Source organism: Sinocyclocheilus grahami, unplaced genomic scaffold (genome assembly GCF_001515645.1).
Source record: "Sinocyclocheilus grahami isolate Dianchi unplaced genomic scaffold, SAMN03320097.WGS_v1.1 scaffold58.1, whole genome shotgun sequence".
NCBI lineage: Eukaryota > Metazoa > Chordata > Actinopteri > Cypriniformes > Cyprinidae > Sinocyclocheilus > Sinocyclocheilus grahami.
This window is the reverse complement of record NW_015505237.1, coordinates 1,474,354-1,491,648: the sequence shown is the minus strand read 5'-3', so window position 1 is coordinate 1,491,648 and position 17,295 is coordinate 1,474,354. Positions and strand designations below refer to the sequence as shown.

The following is a 17,295-nucleotide window of genomic DNA, read 5'->3' as shown; positions in this document are numbered from 1 at the left end:
TTTAGCACGCTCCAAGTATTGATTAAAAGGGTCACCGCAGCCAATTCATGTGAAAGCAGGGCACTGTTTCCATGCTCAGTCTTCCAGGGGAATGTATTCGGTTAAATTAAGGTGAAACAACACATTAGCCGTGTCCAAAGTATTGAAGTATTACAGTATCCATATTCAAGTTCTCATTGTGAAAGGCAAAGCATATGCAATTAAACTAAAGGCTTTCAATTGTCATGCTTGCTTCAAAAGGAAGAGTTCCCTCAAAAATAAGTCGTTACTAACTAAAAGTACTTAACTACATTTTTCAGTAGTGTTACAGTAGTTCAGCTATTTTCATAATAGTCTAGCATTTTCAGTACTACTTTATTAAGCCGTGTAGCACAACCAAAAGCTGATGCTAATAATGTTTTGAGCATCTAATGGATAATCTAATGCACTTACCTCAGTGGTCCATTCTTACACTCTCTTATATGAAGCGTCGAAAAGTCATATTCATTCTAGTGAATCAGTTCATTCAGATGATTCATGTAAATGAACAGATTCACTTTTTTTACATCACGTATTTGGCAGATGCTTTTATCTAAAGTGATGTACATTGCATTCAAGGCATAAATTTTTTAGCATTTTATTTATTCCCTGTATATCGAACCCAAGACTTTAGCATTTCTAGCACTATGCTCTACTTGTCGGACTTCACCTATCAATTTGTGTCCTTAGGTGCATCCAAAATTGCATGCTGTCTAAGTACAGCAGCGTTATGAATGTACTACATCTGGCATGCTGGCTTTGTAATGTTACCTACCTCATAGCATAGTGTACTGTAAAGTGTCCATCAGATGCATACTTCAGAATCGCTAGAAGTAGTAAGTCATCCGGGTACTTTTCAAAATACTATGAATTTTAACATAGTATTCATCTCACATACTGTTTTTCACCTGTTACAGTATTAAAGTAGACACTCAACTTGTATATAAATTGTTATTACTGTATTTAGTATAAAATGTATCAAACACTGGATTTAGCTACTTGGCTAACTACCTTTTTAAAAACCGTTCCAGTCAAAACATTTCACACTACCAAACCTGGATATTGGTTTAAATATTGCAGACACACCAGCACTTCACACAGGTTGCATTCTTGTCAATTCAACCATAGTGATCACTGAAGTAAATGAGCACAGATTTGCCTCCAATTTTGGGTTTTTGTCATGATCTCCATTAATTCGGTCTGCAAGTGGAAAATCAGAGCTAAAATAGGTGCCATTAGGAACATACACCTCTCATCGCCAAGTTTAATAGTTACGAACCAACGTTTAATACTTAATTTCAATACTCATTGGTTCAAACCCCAAGCTCAAAGTATGAGCAATAGTAATGCTTGTCTTAGAAAGCACCATTAAAAAGCACACTGTGGATGATTCCAGACTAAAATGAAATAAAGTTGCAGCTACCAACTGTATAAATGCAAATTACTCAAATTAGCAGCTCTCTTATCAGTTTTGAACTCAAAGCCCCCAGACATAAACCGTTTAACCACTAGTGCTGCTCATCTAGATTAATGGGAATGATAAATTCTGTATTCAAAAGCTTACTGTAGTATCCTGGTACTTCTTAGGCAAAAGGGAAAATAAGGCTCAAATTGCTAGACCAATAGTCTCCCTGATGACAAATTGAGTATAATGTGGTGTAAGGTTTAGCGACTGACTGATATATTGACCATTGTTTGATTAATCAGCTATTCGAATCTAATGTAACATTTTTGCATTTGGCAGATGATTTTATCCAAAGAAATTTACACTACATTCAAGCTATACATACTGTATATTATTTGAATCGAACCCATGACCTTGGTTTTGCTGGTGTCATTCTATACCGTTACAGGTATGTAACTTTGCAGCATCAAGCACAGTCACTATTGCACGTCACCTCAAATTGGCAGCTCTTATTGGAATGTATTTCAGTCACTACAAATTGCTGTCATTGTGACGCCAATTATGCATATAGATCACTGTTCTCTTGAATGCATCTAAAATACATCTATTCACTTTCTTTTAGTCTCCTTTTAAATTTTTGATGGGTATGCAATAAAATATCCATCATACCTCCAATTTACCCGAATTACGTTTTCAATTGACACTCCAATACCAAAATGGCAATTGCACTAGAATCCGACCCTTATTCTCATTGAAAAGCTCTGTTCCATGGAGAGGTGACTGAGTCAGCACTGCATCCGCTGGCTGGGTTTGCTGCAGGGAGTCTGATACTGAGGTAACAGGATGGGTAATTAGGTTGGAAGTCTGAGTCTCGTAGAAAGACCCCTCATCCTTCCCCTGCTAGACTTTCTTCAATCCTACTAAAATTAGAGCTGAGCCAAAGGCAAGGCACAACAACTGCAGAGGGTCAAACATGAGACCAGAGAGAGGAAGAAAACTGCAGGTTGGCAGGAGAGTATGAGCAAGCGAGGTGAATTACTAAGACCTGTAGAGAGTGAAAGAGAGGAAGGCAGAGACAGTCAGCGGTGGTCAGCTTTGTGACTAAAGCACAAGGGACATGTGGTAAGCCTACGGCTCAGTAAAGCGCACACTTCCCCACCCCCACACCTCCTTCCAAGGCAACTATTTAACATAAAAATTGATTTATATCGAGCCCTAAATTGCTTCCGAGGGATTCGCTCCCGTGGAAGCACAGACGGGGGTCTGGAGTCAAGTACGTGAGCTAATGAGGCCCAGGGTTTCCATGTGAACAGGAAAGAAGAGAAGCAGCATAGGCAGACATGTCAGCATAGTCCGCAGCGGTGACCTGTGACAGACCGTTGGGTTTACACTACATTCCCAACAAGAAATGATCTTTAAAAGGTGATTCCGGGGTTAGCTTGAGGAGGCGGATTCGCTTGGAAACACTAACGATAAAAAACAAACTGCATCAACTGCAACTACTTTCCACATGAAAACACTCCTGAGGCTTTGCTGCCATTTCAGTCTCACTCAGAGCGAATATACTGGCAGCAGACCAGTGAAGAGGAAGGATGAGAGCGGGCGGATTTGTACCATCAGCGTGGGTTGTAGGTCAAAATGAGCACAGTTTCCTTTTTAGTCATTTAGCTTTGCCAAACTATGCTCTGAAAACACAAGGATGGAAGCAATTACTCATCTATAAATACATGAAGACTTGATGCAAAGGTTCTTCTGCAACACCAAGAGTTTATCACCAATAATGCCAATTTTACACTGCAAATGTGGCACAGAAGGTTTTCTGAAGTGGCATTTTGGTAGCTTTACACAGACTGTTTAAAACAGCTTGGAGGTGGCATGAATGCATTTACATGAGAAATTACAGTTGTATACTTTGATATCAAGGGCTGAGGTTGGTTGAAGCAGGCATAATTTAGCCGGGATTTTATGCAGCATTGCATCTTTATACTGAGCAGGCACAGAGCAGCCTTAACTTGGCTGTGTGAAGACACCTTAGGACATGATACTTCCTCTTGAACTTAATGCTTGTTGAGCACAGCCAAAGGGCAGACCGGCGCCCACTTCCCTTCAAGCTGTGTAGTGCCCTGCATGTCTCATTGATTCTCATCTGTTGCACCAGATACCTGAGCGCACTCGCATTAAACACACATTCCATTAAAAACACCACAATTGCTCAACAGACCCTGCTTACATCAAGGTATTATCTAAACATAGTTTTCTAAGTGCCCGGCTCGTGAAAGCACATCCTCGTTGTGCATTAAAAGTATTCAAGACTAAATGGGAGTCTTCAATTATTCATGAGGGCCGCATGATGCACATCTTATTCATCCTTATTGGTTTCAAAACATGCTCAGCACAGCAACCAGCAGGACAAGTAGTTATTACACAGACTGTCTGAATGTTGCTTGCACTTACAATGGAATTCTATGGGGAATCCATACAACAGCTGCTTCACGGACATCCACTGCAAACACATTTCTGCTGATTTTACAATATGAGGTATGAGCCAGCATGATTTTCTGTGGTAATCGGCATGCAACAGATGTTATTCACAGAGCTTAACCATAATGGTTCTTTTTAATCAGAAGTCTTCAACCCTGCTCCTCATCACTGCAATAACCTTTTATAGTCAGCTAGTTAAAGGTGGGGTAAGCGATTTTTCAAAAACGCCAAGTAGCAAAACAAACTTGTAGCCAGTAAGCAGCAGCAGTAAGGGGCGTGTCTACTCATGATGTGGAGGAGAGAATGTTCAGTGCACAGGACGGACATTAGCCAAGCCGAGCGACAGAAAAATAGAGATGAAATAAAAAAAAATAAAAAAAGAGGAAAACGTCTGCGGAACAAATGAAAGCTTAAGGCAAGAAGTAGGACCCGTGTAAATATCGGATCAGCTTTCCAACACTAGAGAGAACTCAAGGAGCGGAAGGCCTGCGATCGGACGCCGAGGTTGCTTTGTTTCTTCTCGATAGGTGAGTAACACCGTGTCTGCGCCACAACAGCTAAAGTCTGTCTAGTACACTGGACGCGACAAAGCGACCTTTGAAAATCATTTGAAATTTGTGTCATCATGAATAAAACGCAGCAGCAGTTTTCTGTCGGGGATTTGTCGTGTCATGCCGCGCCGCATCCAGTGTAGACCATAGATATGTATATACTGTATATCTATGGTGTAGACAGCATCACTGATTATAATGAGTTCTATAGTATTTTGTTGCGCCGCACCACTCGCGTCCGGTGTAGACACAGTGTAACATAGACTTCTTCTTCTTAACATTTAAATCCTTGCGTAAAGTCCAGTAATGTGCAAAAAATTTATAACGACTTTGACTCATAATCCTTTGAGCTAAGGATAGATTTTAAATAAACACTTGTTTCTCCACTTCATTGACTCCACATTTAAATAACTTTGAAAACATGTGACGTCTTGCTGCATGATGAATGGCACACTCCATCATCACATGGCTCAGTTTCTTCTAGTCCACATCTACATCTGCCATCTGGATGTTTTCCAATCCTTGCTAACCCAAAGTTCAATGCACAATGGCCCAACCTTAATCTAGTTAAAACGACACTATATTTTCTTTCTAACCTTCTTATCATAGAATGCCCTATTATAGGCTGAACAGAATAGTAATATCTGCCTTTATATCCTTCATTCCATTCTTTTTGCCACAATTTTATTGTTCCTTCTTGGATAATACGTTTACACTCAACTCTTCCGTACATAACATCCAACTCTACTTCACTTCTATTTACAGCCTTTCTTGCCATTTCATCTGCCTCTTCATTTCCCTGAACACCTATGTGAGCTGGCACCCAAAGACATCCCACTATATTCCCCATTTTATTAACTCGATTGAGTGTTACTAATAATTCTACTATTAATTCTGACCTGCCTTCACTTTTCCTTCCCTTTAAAGCTGCAACGGAGTCTGAACAAATAACTCTTTTGTAACATTTTTGTTTTGTTTCACAGAACTAATCGTTGCCTGGGTTTCGTACGTATGTGTGGGGCAGATCAATCAAAATAGGGGCGAGATCCTTTTGGGGTAGGGGCATGTTTGTTTTGGTGATTTCAAATGTCAACATTGGCTACCAGAAATCGCTTACCCCACCTTTAAGGGGACATCCATTTATATAGTGATGTCCAAAACCAGTGTGGACATTGAGCGTACTCATTCAATCCCATAATGCACCTCATTTATGTGTACAATCGACGTACACTCAATCGCTGGCCAATAGAGAACACCCATGAAATTTTATTACCAGAAAGTTCAATTGCCCAACTCACTCGTTTTCATTCGAGGATACTATATTAGTATTGGGCTGGATACAGCCCAACCATCCTGCAAAGTCTATTTGCAACCTGCTTCAACAGACCTACCTATGATTCTCAAGTGATCCTGAAGGCCTTGATTTGCTGGTTCGGGTGCGTTTGAATAGGGTTGAGGCTAAACTCTGCAGGCCAGTGGTTCTCCAAAAACAAGGACGAAGACCTTTGCTTTACAGCACAAAGATTTCATAGCTAAACACAAAAAATTAAGACAAGGGAGCCACTGACACCTAAAATGAAAATGAAGTAAAATTACAGTAGCATTTGATAAAGACAGTAGCTAATTGAGTGCATTGCTTCTTGCTATAGCATTCAAGTTACTGCAGTATATATTTTAGACGGATTTATTTTACTGTAAACCATTGTTGTATTTGAGTCCATTGTAGTCCATTCTGAAACCCTGAGGAGAACAAGCTATCAAGAGACATGAAGACAAACTTTGAAAGAGACACATAGGAGCCACTTCTTGAATTCAGTTTCTTTTTATTTTTGACATTACAAAACAGGTAAAAACATCTGTGAAGTTAAGTATTCTCATTGTAGTCAAACATAATATGCAGACTGTGTGTGAGTGCTCTTGGATGCACCAACTACCAAACAAGTTTGAATGACTGAAAAATTCTGTCTGCTCCCTTAAGTCACCAAACGGTTTCTCTGACCCCAAAGGCTTTAGTTTGCTTCTACGGAGATAAGGCCAACAGCTAGGCACTTCAATAATTTCAAATCCAGTTTAGTTGCACTGTAAATGCAGGCTCATCAATCTCCTTAGGAAAACAAAAGTATTCAGACTCCTGGCACTTGTATTTCATCACTAATCCCAAGCAATTCCCATGGTTTCCCGACATTGTGTTAGGTGCGTCGGCTTGTGTGGATGTTGGAAAACATGCAATGGAATGTTACTTCAACGACAGCCAAGGTGGAGGTGTCCAATTTTTAGTCCTGGAGGGCTACGGATTACTCGAGCCAGATTCCACATGGATGGATTCAATTCATTTTCATCACAGCACATTCAGAGAGACCTTTAGGAGGCTTAGTTATTACCAGCATTTCACACTAAAGGAGGTGGCCAGCGGCCACGGTTCTCCAGGACACGAGCCAGAAACCGTCACAACTCCTCCCCGTGCACTCAAAACCCTGACTCCCTGGAGTGTACTGGTTAGGTGTGAAACTAGCAAAATAACCATGCAGGAAGACAGACAGTCAGTAAGTAGAATAAGCAAGCGTTCTGCATTTCATTTGCATTCGCAAAGCCATGCTTCCTATTTTCAGCATGCATGATGTGTGTTAAGAGGAAAGAGCTGCCAAGCCACAATCCCCCAGTTTCAGACCTTGCACATTACCCCAGAGGCATTCCCCCAGCAGCTGTAGGCCACGCATGCCCAACGCAAACAGATATGACCGTGTAAACAAAGACCCATTAAGTCCTTGCAGTGGGTTTGAACATTTCCTCCTCCTTGAGAGTAGTTTTCTTTACCCCCTAAGCATCTGTCTGGGAAATGAATTAAATATTTCCATTATTTGCTTTTGCGATTTCTCATTACAGTGAAGTCTACATACAAACCGGTCAACCTCCTACCCACGTGCACCCATTTCCAATTGTTCGATGGCACTTGAGCAGTGGCTAATACTTATTAAAATCTGTGCCGAGGACTGATTTGTCTTTAATGCAATAAGGCATTAGTCCTGTTAGCCAGTCGGCAACCAGTGGCGGCTCTGCGGGGGGACGGACACACTGTCAGCGGCGGTAATTGGGCTCGAATCCTATGCGTGTTGGGGGTGGAGATGAGCAAGAGATGGAAGCTACAGCAATATACACTGACAGCAACACATGCACAGTGCCAAAAACAGCGAGGATTAGAAAACAAAGCAGAATTTATGGAAAGCTCTCAATTAGGGCAAGTAAGACCTTTATCCAGAAGGTAAAAAAAAAAAAAAAAAACATTAGTATGATTTAGATCAACCGTTACGCTACACTGCAAATCCCTGGAGCTTTTTGTGCTTGGTTCATCAGACGCAAGATTCATTTGTGATTCATACAAACTGCAAGAGAGCTCCAGCAGCATAAACCCATTCAAACATATCTACTCAAGAGCACGATGAAAATTACCATGGCAATTAACGGACAAAGTCTGTGCTAAGAGATAGAGGCCGGACAGCTCCAAATTAGCATGTACGTTCCTCCGAGCGAGGAACCGGGAAAGACATGCTTGTCTTGCAGAATAAAGCACTGGAGTATTGTCTGAGGTAGACGTCTGGAGAGCCCCGACAGAATTTTTTTAGCTTGTTAAAATGATTTTTTTGGCCAACATGAGCAGTAGTAGTCAATTTAAAGATGAACATTTAAAGTAAACTGTGCTTAGAAAGCATTTGATGAGGTGAACAGTAAAGAGAAACTTTCAGTACAGAGAAAGTGACCTTGCATTATGACTGGAGAGCCAACATAAACGAGCATCAACAGCTCAAGACTTTTCCACTTTAACCCATTAAGAGGTTGCTGGATCAAACGTTAGCTGACAGGACTATCGATTTCTGCCATTCCAAACTGTTCAGTCAGACTGTCCATGGTTCCTTAAAGGCAGCTGGTGTTCAAAGGTAAGATTGCCCTTACACTGCAAACAAATGCTTGTCTTTTCCTGTAGGAGAATTACAAGTCGATCAGCAAAGCAAGCAAGAGGGAAGAGCACACACACAACTCCAAGGCATCTAAATCATCTTCCATGATGAGTCCATTCATCACATTAAGCCACTGGAGCTACCAGTAATTACAGAGCTGGGTCTATAGTGGAAACCGGAAGCAAGCCCATTAGGGCAGTGCAACTTTGTGCCATTTAGCGCTTCTTGCAGAACATGCAGATTTGGAAAGCTTTGACTCATCAGAATTAAGATAGACTAAAACTACATAGAACAAACAAAAGTAACAAAACTCTTAATTGACGAGCATTGATGCATGTTTTCAGTGGAAAAGATAACTGACCTGAGGAGAGGTCTGACATTCGATTAAATGTTCCATTTCCAGGAATTGCTAGGCATCACGACCTAGGGAAGAGAGAATGCTATGAGCGAACAATCAAACATTGCTATGATAAACTATTTTGTATTGAGGAAGCTCATGCAATCTGCCAAGTTTGAGTCATGCAACTCAAGCTTTTCCAGGTAACTTTTTCAGGTAGGACATTTGAGTTTTTCAATACGTTAAACAATTAAATCGCAAAAGAAAAAAAACAGGAGCAGCATTACAAACATAGATGGATCAAGATTTGACACTGAGCACTTTTAGCATGAGTTGCATTATAATTCTGCTCTGAAATGTTAGTACAGAAATATTATTATAAGCAAAATCTATTACTGCGTGTTTGTATAGATGTATATATATATTTTTCCACTTTACTTATGTTTTTAAACGATTGAATCTTTTAAATCATTGCACGCTGTTACCAAACAGTTTTAAGTATATAAATGTAACACTACTCGTGTACAAATTTAGGGTTAGGGTTACCTTTACAATGCTGCACTTAAAGTTTAACAGTCCTCTCCTGTCCTCTTTACTAAAAGCAGCCAACTTGTCTTTGCATCAGTCTTGACAAATATGGCCCCTGCATAACTTAACTTTTAAATTCAAATTATTTCAGGCTGTAATACATTTCCCATTCTGAGACCAAAAATAAAATGTCATTCAAGAAAAGTTTAATACATACCCAAGCATCGAATGCTTTAGTTCTCTCTATAGACATTAGGAAGCTATCCAGGTTATTTTAAAGAGCACAGGTCTTACCTCTAGGGTCCTTTTTAAGTATAAAAAGAGAGAGAAACATTAAAGGTGTGCTTTTAATTGTCAAATCAAACACTTTAAACAGACTCCTTTAGTGTAGTTTACGTCTTCAGACTACATGCATTGTTTTAAATTTAAAATCTGTTTTTGAAGAGGAAGAAAGGTTGGAACCGAAGGTTATGAGTTATTTAAAAGGCCATTTCAGATTTTATGAAGACAAAAAAATAAACCAGGTTAAAGTTTCATAAAAAAACAATCTAGGCTTTATTGACATCTGCTGCAAAACATGTTTTGGACAGATTTAGTTACCTATTTAGGCAAGTTTACACAAGTCATTCTGCATTTTATGGAGAGGATACAAATACTAAATGGCAGTAAAGTACAGTTTGGATGTGGGTTGTTTTTTTCTTTCCTTTTTTAAATTATGTACAATAGAGTCGGTTTTAGCTGCAGTATCCCTTTACATAAGAAAGAGATGACCCTTGTGGAGATTGTTGTCCAAATCCTTTTTAAGCAGTTTGTGCATGCAGTTTATATAGCATGGTGTCATCCATGATAATCTGACTTGTTTGATGATATATTTTTTTCCCTTTAAACATAAGTAGCCAAACATGGGTTATTCTACAGAACAGTTTTGAAAAGTAACATCTTATTTTAACAAATTAAGGATTTGAGGACATTCCATCTCAACAGCGTCTAATTGGGCTATATTTCAAAACTCTAAAGATACAAGGAAAAATATTGAGGTCTAAATTTACATTTACAGCTTTTAAGACTATTTAAATCAAATGAGGAATAATCAATGGCTGTTGGAAATACCATTAAAGACATTTTGCATTTCAGTAATTTATACTCATTACAAAACATACATTACGTTTAGGGTCTTTTTGATATGCTAGTATTAAACAGAATTTTGAAATGTAGCCTACATGGGAATCTGCAACTGCACCTCAGCAGAGTTTTTAAGGTAACACAAATTAAAGTGGTGTCCTGAGACGCATAAAAAGTGGCTGTACAGTTGTTAGGCTTTACCTTTCAGCTAAATACTTTTTCCAATCATTGGAACAAACGTTTACCATGGACAAATGCAAAAAAGCAAGGGTAGGTATGAGCAGAGGAAGAGATATTGGCAAAAACAAAAGTAAATCAAACCAAACAAAAACAAAAAAACAGCCATGTTTAAACTTTAATCCTTCTAAAGGTTATGTTGATTCTTGAGGCATTCAAATGCCGTTCTGTCGAGTTTCTTTAAAAAAAGTCCGGAGTAAAAAACACAAAACCAAAAAAAACAAACGGACAATTACTTTTGTCGGGTAGCTTAAAGCGTGAGCTGCCATGGGAGACAGTTGTCATGGCGACGCGTTGGGTGATGTTCCACTAATCAGACTTAGTATCGTCCATATGGGTGTTCCCTTAACCCAGGCTTAGTCGGTCTCTGAGTGGGAGCTTTTCCACCGCCAACAGGGCGCTGTGTCCCGTTCCAGTCATCTTGAGCTGCTGGATCAAACACAGTGCAAGTGGGTAAAGCAACAGCAAGCAAACTATAGCTCACCAAAAACGTAAAAAAAAAAATGTAAATAAATGATCTTCACTAACCCCCACCAAATCTGTATTAGAATGGTTATAAACGCAAATTTACAAGAATCATTTAAAAATAAGTCAAAACATTGCTGGTAGGGCACTTGTAATAAAAGTATAAAGTAAACTGTGAACATCTATGCTATGGATCAAACTATGTGCTGCATCCAGATATGGCTACTTCCATAATATACAGTAGGTCAGATTACCTGACAAGTGTAGTATGTCCAAATTCATAGTATTCAAGAAGTCATTCATACTAAATAGAATGTACTTCAACAGTAACAAAGTCTCAAAGCAAATACCTACTAGACAGTATGCGATTTCAGACACAGCCTGTGTGACAGGCTTTATTTTCAAATATTAAAAAAAAATGTAAATGATCTTCACTAACCCCCACCAAATCTGTATTAGAATGGTTATAAACGCAAATTTACAAGAATCATTTAAAAATAAGTCAAAACATTGCTGGTAGGGCACTTGTAATAAAAGTATAAAGTAAACTGTGAACATCTATGCTATGGATCAAACTATGTGCTGCATCCAGATATGGCTACTTCCATAATATACAGTAGGTCAGAGTACCTGACAAGTGTAGTATGTCCAAATTCATAGTATTCAAGAAGTCATTCATACTAAATAGAATGTACTTCAACAGTAACAAAGTCTCAAAGCAAATACCTACTAGACAGTATGCGATTTCAGACACAGCCTGTGTGACAGGCTTTATTTTCAAATATATAAATATAACATTGGCCAGGACTCGTAGGTATTAACACTTCTGTAAACATCTTGAAATACAGGAATTGTTCTGTTCAGCAACACCAGTGTTATCGATTGTAACAGTCCACACCCTTGAAGTAACTATAATAAATGTTTGAAACCATCAGCAACAGATGAAGGTTTGGGAACTAAATGACCAGAAAACTAAACTTACCGTAGTTTTCATAGCCCTCCTGTGTCTCTCCATGTCCATAGTCATAGTATTCTGGTTCTCTGAAAAAAAATATGCAAGCACAAACCCTGTTCAAATGAACAACTCTTACACAAGAGAACCTGGCCTGAATTTCCTAAAATAAACTAAGCCAGGGTTCTTAATGTCTACATTCAAAGGTCCAAATCTGAATTTTCATTCATGTCAAAGGTCCGGAACAATTATTACAAAACTTGTATTTAATAAACATGCATAACAAATCAACTATTTTTTTAAGTGCCTTTTGCATTCAAAATACATTAACAACAAGTAGGGGTGGGCGATATATATAATCTGTGATAATATCGTAATTGTTGTTTTAACGATGTGCAATTTGACATTGTCGAGTATTTTGCAAAAACCATTCAAAACACCCCTACAGAGTAGGGATGTGTGGGTCTAGTCGACTAAACGGTACAGCTCCTACAAGTCGACACTGAAAACAATAGTCAATTACATACATTTTTTATAAATTATAATAAAAAAAAAAATCATCATTCAAATTACCATCATTTTATGTTACCATCAAATTACCATTGTTACATTTAAAACATTTGAAATAAGTTAAAATAAAACATTTGAAAAATAATACATTATTTTTAAAAGTGTATCTGGGCGTAAACTTCAATTTTACCTCAGACCTCGCATGAGTTTTCTTCATGTCAGTTGTGGTGAGCTCAAAAGTGACCACGTGAAAGACGAGCAAGGTGTGGGATTATTTTGAATTAGAAGGAAACGGAAAAGTTGTGTGTAAACTGTGTAATGTCAAATTGGCTTACAATAACTCTACTGGAGCTATGCATAATCATATTCAATACAGGCACGTAGGCGTTAGCTTAGAGACTAGCCAAAGCCAGCTAATGTCAATTACGTCATTCACTACAACCCGCCGCTGCGATCCCTTCCGCGCCGTCTATTCCTCTAACGAAGACCCACTTCGGTGGTGGTGAGGGATGTCCAGGCGCTTTCCGAAATTCTGTTGGCTTGCTTTTAGTTATCTCTGCATGCCTGCGACTTCAGTTTCTGCAGAGAGCGTTTTTTCAAGTGCAGGAATTGTTAATCACCTCAGGTCCTGTCTTTCTTTTTGTTCGTTTTGTTTTTAGATGATATAGCATTATAACAGCTTTTAAAAACATACTTCATGTAGGCTATTACTTCATAAAATTTCCTATTGTTTTTGACTTGTGTTTTAATATATTGGCTAGCGTTATATGAAGATGAAGAATTCTGTCAGGCTATTGATTGATTCTCCATTGTTCTGCATTTTCACAGCTGATTTTAATAAATAAGCATTGGCTGACATTGAGTGTGTGCTCTTTTTTTTTCTTTTTAAAATTAAATGATAATGCGAGGCAAGCAAACGGCATAATTGTGACCTATTTTTAGCGGAATTCATTGAGGGATTTGACAGTGATTCATAGATTAAGTATTTCAAATGTAGGCTATTATATACGCGCACAGTTTTTTTTTTTCTTACCATCTTTTGGGGTTTTCTTGCTTTTAGACTAGTCGGATACAAAACTTCCGTTTAAACTACAGTCAAATTAGTCGTCGCGCACATCCCTACTACAGAGTGCACGCACCTATACAGTCTATGGCACGCACACATTACGTGAAGACTAGACGTGAAGTCTAGTCTGTCACTGCATGATTAAATTAAAATACATTTAGAATGATCACAAAACTCAAGATATGGGGACAGAAAATGTATATCATATTAGGGCTGTGCAATTAATCGCATTCGAATGTCATGCGCATCTCGTCAGTAAAGCCGGTTCCGTGATTGGTAGTAAATCTCCATCACCAGCTTTGAGCGGCATTCACTACACAGTGCCGTAGTTCACTGACAAGCTAGGCGATATCGCGTTCATAATAGAATGCGATTCATCTGCGATTATGAACACGATATTGCCTAATTGTCAGTGAACTACAGCTCCGTGTAGTGAATGCCGCTCAATCTGAAAGCAGGTGATGGAGATTTACTACTAATCACGGGACCGGCTTTACTGACAATCGCATGCGATTAATTGCACAGCCCTAGATCATATAGTTAATCAATATCGCACAAATGCAATTTCTCCCAATGATTACAAACGTAATATTGATTTTTTACAACAGTTCAAAAAACAAGAAGTTAATTAAGAGACTTGCATTATAGACACCATATTGCCTGTTTTTGCTCTATTTTGACAACAAAAATAATTCCAAACACAGCCACAGCACTGTTTTGCGTCTCCAGGTCCTGTCTTTCTTTTTGTTCGTTTTGTTTTTAGATGATATAGCATTATAACAGCTTTTAAAAACATACTTCATGTAGGCTATTACTTCATAAAATTTCCTATTGTTTTTGACTTGTGTTTTAATATATTGGCTAGCGTTATATGAAGATGAAGAATTCTGTCAGGCTATTGATTGATTCTCCATTGTTCTGCATTTTCACAGCTGATTTTAATAAATAAGCATTGGCTGACATTGAGTGTGTGCTCTTTTTTTTTCTTTTTAAAATTAAATGATAATGCGAGGCAAGCAAACGGCATAATTGTGACCTATTTTTAGCGGAATTCATTGAGGGATTTGACAGTGATTCATAGATTAAGTATTTCAAATGTAGGCTATTATATACGCGCACAGTTTTTTTTTTTCTTACCATCTTTTGGGGTTTTCTTGCTTTTAGACTAGTCGGATACAAAACTTCCGTTTAAACTACAGTCAAATTAGTCGTCGCGCACATCCCTACTACAGAGTGCACGCACCTATACAGTCTATGGCACGCACACATTACGTGAAGACTAGACGTGAAGTCTAGTCTGTCACTGCATGATTAAATTAAAATACATTTAGAATGATCACAAAACTCAAGATATGGGGACAGAAAATGTATATCATATTAGGGCTGTGCAATTAATCGCATTCGAATGTCATGCGCATCTCGTCAGTAAAGCCGGTTCCGTGATTGGTAGTAAATCTCCATCACCAGCTTTGAGCGGCATTCACTACACAGTGCCGTAGTTCACTGACAAGCTAGGCGATATCGCGTTCATAATAGAATGCGATTCATCTGCGATTATGAACACGATATTGCCTAATTGTCAGTGAGCTACAGCTCCGTGTAGTGAATGCCGCTCAATCTGAAAGCAGGTGATGGAGATTTACTACTAATCACGGGACCGGCTTTACTGACAATCGCATGCGATTAATTGCACAGCCCTAGATCATATAGTTAATCAATATTGCACAAATGCAATTTCTCCCAATGATTACAAACGTAATATTGATTTTTTACAACAGTTCAAAAAACAAGAAGTTAATTAAGAGACTTGCATTATAGACACCATATTGCCTGTTTTTGCTCTATTTTGACAACAAAAATAATTCCAAACACAGCCACAGCACTGTTTTGCGTCTCAGAGCAAAATGACGCGTTTCGTTCCTGAATTAATCAACTGTTTAAATGATTTGGTTCAATCGCAACGACTCACTTATTAAAAGTGACTTGCTGCCACCTACTAGCGGTTTTAATTTCACATTCAAAGTATCTTTCATTATTTAAATAGTTTCAAATATCAGTATTCAACGTTTTGTTTAATATATCAAAACATTGTTTATGCATTTGTAATTGCATGTTAAATGCATTCATGTCCTGCATTAAAATGTGCAAATACATCTAAATGCCATTTTAGGAGTCAGCTGTCCACGGTAGCCCTTAAGATAGCAGCACAATAACACACTCAGCAAAATATTGTCTAATTATCGTTATCGATAAAATATCAAGATAGTTTTTGTCAATATCGCACACTCCTAATAACAAGTGCGAAAAGTGGCAAAACAATTTAAGTAGGGATGCACCGATATGAAAATTTTGCCCGATACCGATAACCAATAATTCTTTATTTTTGAAAGCTGATAACCGATATGTTGGCCGATAAATCTATATCCAAATTTTTAAATACTTTTTGAGAGCCTGATTACAAAAAAGGTCTCACATTAAAAGCCACATCCCAAACACTTCAACATAAGCAGCCTAGTTTGAACGGTGTACGTTTTAAAAATATTTTTACTCTCCCATTACCAAATTTAGTCATAAAAAAGTCTTACAAATAAATAAAATAATGCATAAATAATGCCTAAATTTAAGTGTCAGCAATAGAGGTCGACCGATATGTTTTTCTCTGGCCGATGCGAATGCCAATATTTAGAAATCAGGGCAGTGGATGGCCAATATTTAATGCCAATCTAAATAAATATATTAATATTTTTTTGGCTGATATGTTTGGCCGATTTTCTCATAAAAGGGAGTATGAGTTAGGGATGTAACGGAACGAAAATTTATCACGATTATAGTGACCAAAATTATCACAGTTATCAGTATTATCACGGTATTGTTAAAATGTGCTGGCGATGTTAAAAAAAGTACAGACACAAATTACTAAACCAAGTATTATATTTAAAAAAAATTTAAAAATAAATAAATAAAATGACTCTGTTCGCATAATCACTAAAACAATAACAGTACCAATGATGTTCGGATTTTAAATGACAACTTGACTGCCAACAGTTTAATAGCATGTTGAAATATCTAATGTAAATGTTCAAATAAAGCTTTGAAAAAGTTTAATAAAAAAGTAAACCTCACACTTCAGCCTTTAAATTAAGAAAAGATAGAAGTCAAAATGATAATTGATTAATAAATGATTATATGTATTTTATCTGCTCCATAAATAATTCTAGATAACTTATCTGAATTGTTTAAATGTGTAGAATCCACATAAGCTTGTTTTTCATCAACCGGTCAAAATTTACAGCAAGGCATGCAAATTCAGTCCGTTTTTGGCCTGACAGAAACTGCACACAGACTGAATGTAAATATAAGTCTCTGTAAATCCACTCTCTGACAGCAGGTGGCGCTTATGTAAAAACTGAATTTTCCCGTAAACTCCGTGGACAAAGCAGCATTGCGATTAAGAACACTTCCTTTAGGTATTACATGGAGCGAAGATGAAAACAAAATGCCATCGAATCGTTTCTGAAGACAGTCAGAACCCTTTAGAGGTACATGTATATAATTCATTCATATATCCATTTGTATAATTCCCTTAGCACTCTTTTAAAACCTCCCAGCTTTTCCGCCCTGTTTTCACTCAAAACTAAACTACTCTGCTTGCTGTGCGCACGTGAGACTG

The 17,295-nt window shown here is 38.0% G+C and overlaps 1 protein-coding gene and 1 long non-coding RNA gene across 3 annotated transcripts in view; both read right to left on the bottom strand.

The window, feature by feature from the left end:
• Positions 1 to 7,021: 7,021 nt before the first annotated feature.
• Positions 7,022 to 9,561, bottom strand: LOC107584278 (uncharacterized). The gene is made up of 2 exons (XR_001609120.1): positions 8,770 to 9,561; positions 7,022 to 8,428 (listed from the first exon to the last, which is right to left on the bottom strand). It is a non-coding gene; the product is annotated as an uncharacterized lncRNA (long non-coding RNA).
• A 250-nt stretch (positions 9,562 to 9,811) lies between these two features.
• LOC107584277 (KH domain-containing, RNA-binding, signal transduction-associated protein 1-like) overlaps positions 9,812 to 17,295 on the bottom strand; it is a 19,267-nt gene continuing 11,783 nt past the window's right edge. Inside the window, exons 8-9 of one of the 2 annotated variants that reach the window (XM_016270834.1) lie at positions 12,080 to 12,138; positions 9,812 to 11,061 (exon numbers count right to left, since the gene is read on the bottom strand). In XM_016270834.1, the coding sequence (XP_016126320.1) occupies positions 10,952 to 11,061; positions 12,080 to 12,138 (169 nt within the window). In that variant the 3' untranslated portion in view covers positions 9,812 to 10,951. The remainder of the gene's footprint in view (positions 11,062 to 12,079; positions 12,139 to 17,295) is intronic. The other variant, XM_016270835.1, reaches the window with a different exon arrangement.